The sequence below is a fragment of the Galeopterus variegatus genome, unplaced genomic scaffold (assembly GCF_000696425.1).
Source record: "Galeopterus variegatus unplaced genomic scaffold, G_variegatus-3.0.2 Scaffold2733, whole genome shotgun sequence".
Lineage (NCBI taxonomy): Eukaryota > Metazoa > Chordata > Mammalia > Dermoptera > Cynocephalidae > Galeopterus > Galeopterus variegatus.
In genome coordinates, this window is record NW_007728844.1 from 193,568 (window position 1) to 202,027 (window position 8,460).

At 47.8% G+C, this 8,460-nt stretch overlaps 1 protein-coding gene across 4 annotated transcripts in view; it reads right to left on the reverse strand.

Annotated features, from left to right (window-relative positions):
• CPEB1 (cytoplasmic polyadenylation element binding protein 1) overlaps positions 1–8,255 on the reverse strand; it is a 95,070-nt gene extending 86,815 nt beyond the window's left edge. For 2 of the 4 annotated variants that reach the window (XM_008582837.1, XM_008582836.1), the window contains exon 1: positions 8,094–8,206. In XM_008582837.1, coding sequence (XP_008581059.1) covers positions 8,094–8,108 — 15 coding nt within the window. In that variant the 5' untranslated portion in view covers positions 8,109–8,206. Of the gene's footprint in view, positions 1–7,599; positions 7,710–8,093 lie in introns of those variants that run through there. The other 2 variants (XM_008582838.1, XM_008582840.1) reach the window with 2 other exon arrangements.
• Between the last annotated feature and the right edge of the window lie 205 nt (positions 8,256–8,460).

The window sequence follows — 8,460 nt, forward strand, 5'->3', positions numbered from 1 at the left end:
CGAAGGGAGAGAGAGAGGGAGGGAGAGAGAGGGAGGGGGAGGGAGGGAGGGGAGAGAGAGAGGGAGGGAGACAGACAGACAGAGAGGGAGGGAAGGAGGAGGTGCCAGGGTCCTATATACAACAAGCTCTCGTGGGAATACAGGGAGAACTCACTCACTACCCCCCCTCCCCCAGGGAGAGCATTAATCCATTCATGAGGGATCCGTCCCCATGACTCAATCAGTTTCCAATACTGCCACATTGGGGATCAGATTTCCATGAGTTTTGGAGGGGACAACACATCCAAACTCCATCATACCTGTTTTCCCTAGACTTTGCCCCATGCACCTTTTCCCTTTGATGGTCTTCCTCTGTATCCTTTAACTGTAATAAATTTTAGACATATGTACAACTATATGCCAAGTCCTGGGAATCCTCCTAGTGAATCATCTAACCTGGGCGTGGTCTTTGGCACCCTTGACACAAAGGGTGATTTTTGGTTTTTTTCCCCCAATTTTTAATATTATGAATAAAACTTCTGTAAATGTTCTTGTGCACGCCTTTTTATAGTCATATGTACTTATTTCTGTTGCACATAGCGACACAAGTGCAACTGCTAAGTCAGGATAGTACCCCCTTGCACTTAACGTTCTATCAATATTGTACTTGCGGGTGCCTAAAAGCAGCCCTCTGGTTTATAACTCCTAGTCTTTGTACACGTTGTTCCTTTCCCCTAAAATGCCCTCTCTGCCCTCTACTATGCCTGTTTTGGCAAAACCTTTTAATCTTTTACCTGCCTACTACCCATGTTAACTCTATATATATTTATTGCATGGCTTACAATATAACTTGCTTATGTGCTTGTGTTCCTATTAGACTATTAACTCCTTGGGAGCTGAGACTTTATTCTCAGTCTGCAGAGTGACCACTGGCATATAATTAGAAAATAAATATAAATGTAATATTTGGAACCCCAACATCAGATTATATTGTTCATGGGTTTTTTGTTCATGTAGAATTCTCTCTGGTCCAAACTTAAAATTCCAAATCCTAAAATGACTTTGAATGACCAAGAGCTTTGACAGTGAGAAAAGGTAGAATAATATTCACCTTAACCTTGTGGGGGTGGAGGATAAGAAGGATCCAGGAAAAGGCCCTTTCATCCAGTGCTCACCATCCAGTTTTGGAAATACAACAGCCCATTAACAGCCAAGGACCAAAGAGAGACATATCAGAGGAGACTGAAAATATCCACCCAAGGGGAGACCTGAACTAGTGAACTAGCAGTGAAAACTGAAAAGGAATGAAAGGATTCAGGAGCCAAGGGAGACACAAAATCAGGATCATATTGAGGCTTTATAGTTACAGGGAAGAGGTTTCCAAAGGAAAGCCGAAAGCAGGTACTTACCTAGCATCCCCCTGAACTGGGGCCTCTAGTGGTTAAAAAAAAAAAAAAAAAAAAAAAAAAAAAAACCCCAAAAAAACTACCACCCAAACACAGTTCTTGCCCCCAAGAGGACACTACAGGTTAGTTGGAAAAAATTAGACTGACTAGGTAGAGGGGATAGACTCAGATTAGCCCCAGGAGATGAGGAAAGGAAAGAAATTAGTGCTGTTTTTAGTCCTGCTGGATTTCACATGCCTCAAATACATATATGCATTCAGTGCCTCAATCTGAACTATACATCTTGAGAACAACCAGTGATAAAGACCTCAGTCTAGGGCCGGCCCGGTGGCGCACTGCTACAGTGCGCCGTTTGGGAAGCGCAGCGGCGCTCCCGCCGAGGGTTCGGATCCCACATACAGACCGGCCGCTCACTGGCTGAGCGAGGTGCGGGGGCAACACCGAGGGTTGCGATCCCGTTGCCGGTCCCGGTCCGGTACGGGCGCGACACTGAGGGTTGCGATCCGTTGCCGGTCACAAAAAAAGAGACAAAAAGGGAAAAAAAAAAAAAAAAAAAAAGACCTCAGTCTAAAACTTGGTCACACAGAGAACTTGTGCTCCTCTATGAATACATGGGCCCCTGTATAAAGAGACAAGAATGATGCAACAGACTGAATTGCAGGGAATGTGGCATTCAAGGGGAAAAAGAAGCACATAAATACCAAGACAAGAAAAGACTGATCAGACAGGAAAAAAGAAAAAATAGGAAACCACAGTCTTATGAACCAAATATAAATTTTAAGTAAAATGAGACAATCGGAGACCAAAAAAGCAGGGATCAAGGTATATGAATTCCAGAAATAACAACTAATCTAGAAATGAGGAAACCTGGTTCCAGTTCTGGCTCTATCACTCACTCATTGTATAAAATTACAACAATCACTTCTCATTCTAAACTTAATTCTCCTCGCCCATGAAAGAAACTCCCAGTTAAGAGATTATAATCCGAGTTTGGTGTCAACTCTAAATTATTCGTGGGAGGCAGGTCTCTAATACATTTGGGCTTCAAAACAATTCCAAGATTACAACTTAAAAAAAATAAAAAGTCTCAGGAGAAAGGGGAGACTCAGGAGACAGATGGTGTCAGAGCCAGAACCCAGGAGCATAAAGCCAGAATACAGAGAACACAGGCGTTAAGTAGTAGGAGCTTAAGTGTTCTGTCAAAGGACAAAAAAAAAAAAAAAAAAAAACCCAACCTGCTCTTCAAGGTAACTGCTCTCTTCCAAAGACGACAGCTACTCCCACCTTTATCAAAAGAGACTGCAGGCAGTGGTGCTCAACCCCTCAGGATAGTATATTTCAGCATATTACACTGGCCAAGAATAAAGAAACCATTTACAGTATTAATCAATTTACTCCCAGAATCAACAGCTACTTGCAACTGTGACCCATTTTTAAGCACACAAATCAACCTTTAGACCTGCTCTCTGGGGATTCTCCAATTACCTCAAGGGAAGTTAAAAAAAAAACAAAAACAAAACAAAGAGTGTTAACTCACTATAATCTAGAAGGATGCCCCAAACATACTAAATACTTAAAAAAAAAAAAAAAGTAAAGTAGAATTCAAATATTATTCACGCCTAACTCATGAACTACTCCTGAAAGCAAAGCTCAAACCCATTTAGTTAGGAATCCTCCTGATACCCATGTTATTTAAAAACATACATTATAAATTAAGGCGGCAACATAATCCCTAACAGGAGTCTTTAAAAATCCCAATCACAAAACTCACTGGAAATTACATCTACAATGTAAATTTAACACTTTGAAAATTGGATATGCACTTTTTACAGAAGGTCAGATAATTTTCCTGCAAAAAATATGAGATACTACATACATCATGTACCTTTTAGTTCAATCTTTTCAGCCAATGTGATATAATTGAGAAATGCCCAGTTTTGGGGTCCTAGCTTCAACATAAAAACTTACAGCATTTATAGTCTGTGCTTACACAATGAAAAACTCTCATAAGTAGTTTTAATTAAAAACAGGCTCCAACGAAGGCAGGGAAAAAACAAAGGGCATTTCCAAAGCTGCAATGTGGAGGGCAAAGGATGCAGAATTAGCAGTATCCAAAAAGGGTTAACAAACACTGAAAGGGTGCAATTAGTACTTCTTGGTTTTGGGCTGGCCCAGTGGCGCACCGCTACAGTGCGCCGCTTGGGAGTGCGGTGGCGCTCCCGCCGAGGGTTCGGATCCCACATACAGACCGGCCGCTCACTGGCTGAGCGAGGTGCGGGCGCAACACCGAGGGTTGCGATTCCGTTGCCGGTCCCGGTACGGGCGTGACACTGAGGGTTGCGATCCGTTGCCGGTCACGAAAAGAGACAAAAAAGAAAAAAAAAAAAAAGTACTTCTTGGTTTTAACACAAACAACAGGTAAAAGCAAAATTCACGTAACCTCCTCCATCCCAACCTCTAGGTCCAATCCCCTTTCTACCCTTCCGTCCCAGGGGCTTTCTGGCAATTTCTCCCCAGAATGAGTACAGCTTAGATACCGCCTAGGAAAAGATTTGCAGAACAGGATGAGATTAGCACAGCTCTTTCGTAGCAGGGAAAATAATTTGCTATTTGATCCCATGCTTCTCTTACTAACCTCCACCACTTCTACTGAAGATAACAGTCTAAATATTAATATCTGGGTTTGGCGTACAGTCCTGTCCCAAACTTTAAACCAGAAGTACAAACAAACCCACTAATTAATTTGCCCTTTAAACAAACAATTTTAATGAATGGTGATTTAGGTAATGGACCTGAAACCAATGTTTGAGAAACTTTGCACAGACAATACCTAGCATATAAACAGAAAAATACCAGCAGAGCACTACTTAAGTCAGCTCTCCCTTCAACACCCCACCCCAAATCCATAAATATCGAACTCAGAACAGCACTCAGCTGGTAAAGGTTGCTAGAGAAGTGGCTAGGGACAGGTACCATTTTAAAGTTTCCATCTTTCCAAGAACTTCCCAGGCCACAGGTAAGAAAGCTTTCCAGCTTGTATTTGAGTGTGCATTCTCACAGAAAAATCCGTTTGGCCAAGGCTCTGAAAATGCTCTCTAGTGCTTTAAATCCTTGAGAATAAGCTACAGAAATAAATGCACACACCCCTTTAAATCTACTAGTGTGGCTGTGTATAATACTAGGATTCTTAGTTTTACCCAGAATTGAGACTGCAGCCCCTTATTCCTGGGGCAGGGCCATTTTATGCCCTGGGAGCTCATCCTAGAGAATTTTATCACATATTACTTAAAAAAGTTTAATAATTCTTCCTGGAAATCTAAAAGACAGCATTACGGGAATTTTACCTAAGACAGAAAAGGTGAGATTTAGATGGCTCCATCCTGTCTTTGTACGTTTTAAAACAAATACATAACTTCAAATTTGCCTTGTCTCAGAAGGAAAAAGTTATTGAAATTTTAACTGTCCTGAAATAGGAAAGTCTTTTGTCCAGAGGGTTGGGAGGGTCACCCCCACAGTGGGAGGAGCCTGCTTTCTCCAGACCTCTGGCTCTCTCAGGATCAGCTAACTGCTCTGACACACATCATGGAATGATAGACACAGCACATTCCTCCTGACATCAACACTGGTGCACTAATGCTCAGAAGACCCACACTGACTTTTACAGAAACCAGAGATTCCCGCCAATGCAATTAAGGTTCGCTTTCATCTATAAATATGACCAACCCACAGACCACTACTTTTTTCCTACAATATACACTATTCCTTAACCCTGTGACATACTAGAACACACATGTAATAGATTGGGGGGGGGCTATGGCACCAGAAAGACATAGGTTCACACCTGATTCCATCTCTTAATAAAATTGTGACTTGATTTCTAAGCCTGTTTCCTCACCTGCAACACGGGGGAAAATCTAACAGGGATGTTTTTAGACCCCTAACTAATCCTCAGGTTGAATTCAGTATTAAAGACCCGTTACACTTGGTCCATACAGTGTTTAAAAAATGTTAACTGCTACATTTAAAAGTGAGGAGATGAATCAAAATAGAGATTACCAGCTTAACTAGGAAAAAAGTCGAAGATCCATCAACTCCGGGCCGTATTTTTGTTTGACAACAATCAGCTGGTGGCTGCTCCCCTTAGAGACGCACCTACTCTGTAGTTCAGTATGGCACTAGTTTTCCTTCCTTCCTCTTTATTCATTTGTTACCTCAGGCCCCTGTAGGGTTTGAGTTTGCAACCCATTTTAAGGATCAAGAACAAAATTAATAGCTTGTGCCCAGTGAAAACACTTATTAAGACAGCTATTATCATTAGCTCGCTGTTAACAAGGTTGGTGTTGAGCTCAGAGTCTTACAACTTTATCATCCTCCTCCATTTTCTACCTCATGGACAGTGGTACGTGGACCACAGAACCATTCCTATAGCAAACGCCTATGGGCCAATCCGAACTGCAAACGTTTCCGTGATCATTCACCACACGCATCAGCTCTCTAACCTCCTGTTCGCTGTACAGGCTAACACAACCTCCCTTCTACACATGTGAGCCTAGGCCAAGCAGCTGTTCATAAGACAACCACTGGGACGGGAGAAGGCAAGTATATTTTATATTACAAAAGTTGACTTTCACATAGGGTAGTCAACTTCCAAGTTGTTTCTATAAACTGAGTGTGCACTGCCAAGCCACTCAAGTTTAAGTTAAATCCCTGTGACAAAAACAACAAAAACACAACTCTACAGCAACGTGTTCTGGGAGCATAGTTCTGCTCCAAGCAAGCGCAAAGAGGAACGATGGAAGACCAGCAGTGATCCCCGAACACTACTGTACTTAGGGAATCCCGACAGCCCAGAGCCCCACTGAGCTCCAGAAGCATAACTTCCAGCCCTTTCTACCTATGATAAAAACAAACCAATCATGAAAACATTCACCAATTTGGAGTTTCCAAGGTTTTGTTGTGCCTGTTTGGATTTATTTTTATTTTTTAACCAAGCATGTGTCACTAGCCTCAAAGAGAACCTGAGCCTAAGGTTGAACCTATCCCCAACACTCTTTCAGCTAGCACAATGTCAGCACTGTCATCTGAGGGGCAGCTAAGAGGCAGGCAGTACACCTGTGCCTTCCAAAGAAGCTATTCCGACCCACTTGCCCCTCGTCCCAGCAATGACGCAGGCCAGTGGGTTATTCGGATGCCAGAAGAGAGAGTGCGGAGGTAGAGCGGTAGCCAGGGAGACCAGAGGCAGCAGTTGCGAGAAATGCAGTGTTAATGAGAGCGAGACTGGAACGTGCCAGGTGGGGGAGGAGGGATTCCCGAGGCCGGGCAGCAGGCAACCCCCACTCCTAAAAGCTGATTTAGTGTCTTCTCTGTTTCCAACTTTTTCCCCCAAGAGTCATTCTATCGAGAGCACTATGCAAAGGAACAAGACCTGAAGGAAGCAAATGCCACCGAAAAATAAAGCGCACATCCCCCGAGTAGTACTCCAGAGCCTAGGCGTCCGCTCCATCGATCCCGTTCCCTTGGGCAGCGCGGGGCCAGTTACAGGAACTTTGGCCTTCCTGGGCCCTCTAGCAATGAGGCAACAAACTCACGGTCAACCGCAGAAAAAACCACGAGAGGAGCAGCAGCCCGGGGACTAACGCCAAATGCGAGAACCAACGACCAGGACCCTTTTCTTGCTTGGTATGAGTCGCCACTCTCTCGGGTGACTCCAGCACGGGCCTTCCTAACCAGTTGTTGGTCAGTGAAGCGACCAGTCCTGTTCCCCCGCCACCGCGCCTGAGGCCAGCGTTGGAGGACGCACCGCCCGAGTTTGGGCAACTGGCCTTATCCAGGACTGAGGAAAATGACTGGGCAGCAACGCCAGGCCACACGCACACCTCTCGCCAGGCCGCAGGGTCTGGAAAGCAGACTAACGCGGCCTACGCACGCTCCACGCCTGCGCCACCTCCGCGGCCAGGCTGTCTCCCCGCTCCGCTGCCCATCCTCTCAAGACCCACCTCAAAGCCGCCAGACCTGCAGGTCTCACCTACTTGAAGCCCAGTCGCACGCGACACTACCTGGCCAATCCCTCCCCCACGTCTCCAGGTCCAGTCAAGCGAAGGTGTGAAGCCACGTGATCCCCCCGGGCTAGGGAGGTGCTCAGAAGGCACGAGGGGCCCGATCCCTCCGCCTTAAAGGGGCCATGCCCGCCACCGTCGCTGCGCTTTTCACTGACCGTAGGCCCAGCGCGTCATCGCCGCCAGCCGCCCCGCCCTCCCCGGGCCACCCGCCCCCGCCTCCTGCTGGGGGCGTAAGCTTTCACTGCCAGCGGCTTCGGATCTCACGTGCGACGGCTGCGAGAGAAGGAAATGTTCTGGGCGCCAGTGTTCCCTTCAGTCCCGTCAGCTCCCGTCTAGACATACTCTCAAGCCCACCGGGAGTCTGCACTGCAGATTAGAGGCCCCACCAGCCGCCCCCAGAGGGCCGCGGCGCCTTTAAGCCCAAAGGCCCTGAGTCACGAGGAGGCTCCCTGCCCCCCTCGCCAAACACCCCTCCACGAGGCCCCACGCCCGCGGGCACGTGACCCGCGCCCCGCCCAGGACACGCGCGCTCAGAGCGGGGGAGGAGGTATGGCAGGGCCGGCCGGAGCTGCGCGCGGACCGTTAGCTGCTGCGGCCGGGACCGCGGCCCCGCCCCGACCTGCCCAGGCGGGCGGCTGGTGGCTCTTACCAGTTGGAACGCCATGGGGCTGGCGTGGCCCTGCGGGACTGACGGACCGGCCGGCGGCGGCGGGCCGGCGCGGCGAGGGATGCGCACACACGTGGGCACTATTTTTTGCAGCGAGCCGCGTGCCGCGCCGCACCCCGGGCGGCTTATAAACCTCCGCGGAGCCGCCCCCTCCCCCCCGGCCGGATGCGAAGCACCTGTGTCGGCCCCGCCCGGGCCCCCGCCCTCGCCCCCGCCGCGCCCCGCCCCTTCTAGGAGGCCCGGCCGCCCACCCGAGCGGGGCGCTGGAACCAGAACGTGGGCGGGCTCTGCGGCCGCAGCTGCTGCTGGCCACAGCCACCCCTTGGGAGACCACGGGCTCCAGCCGGTG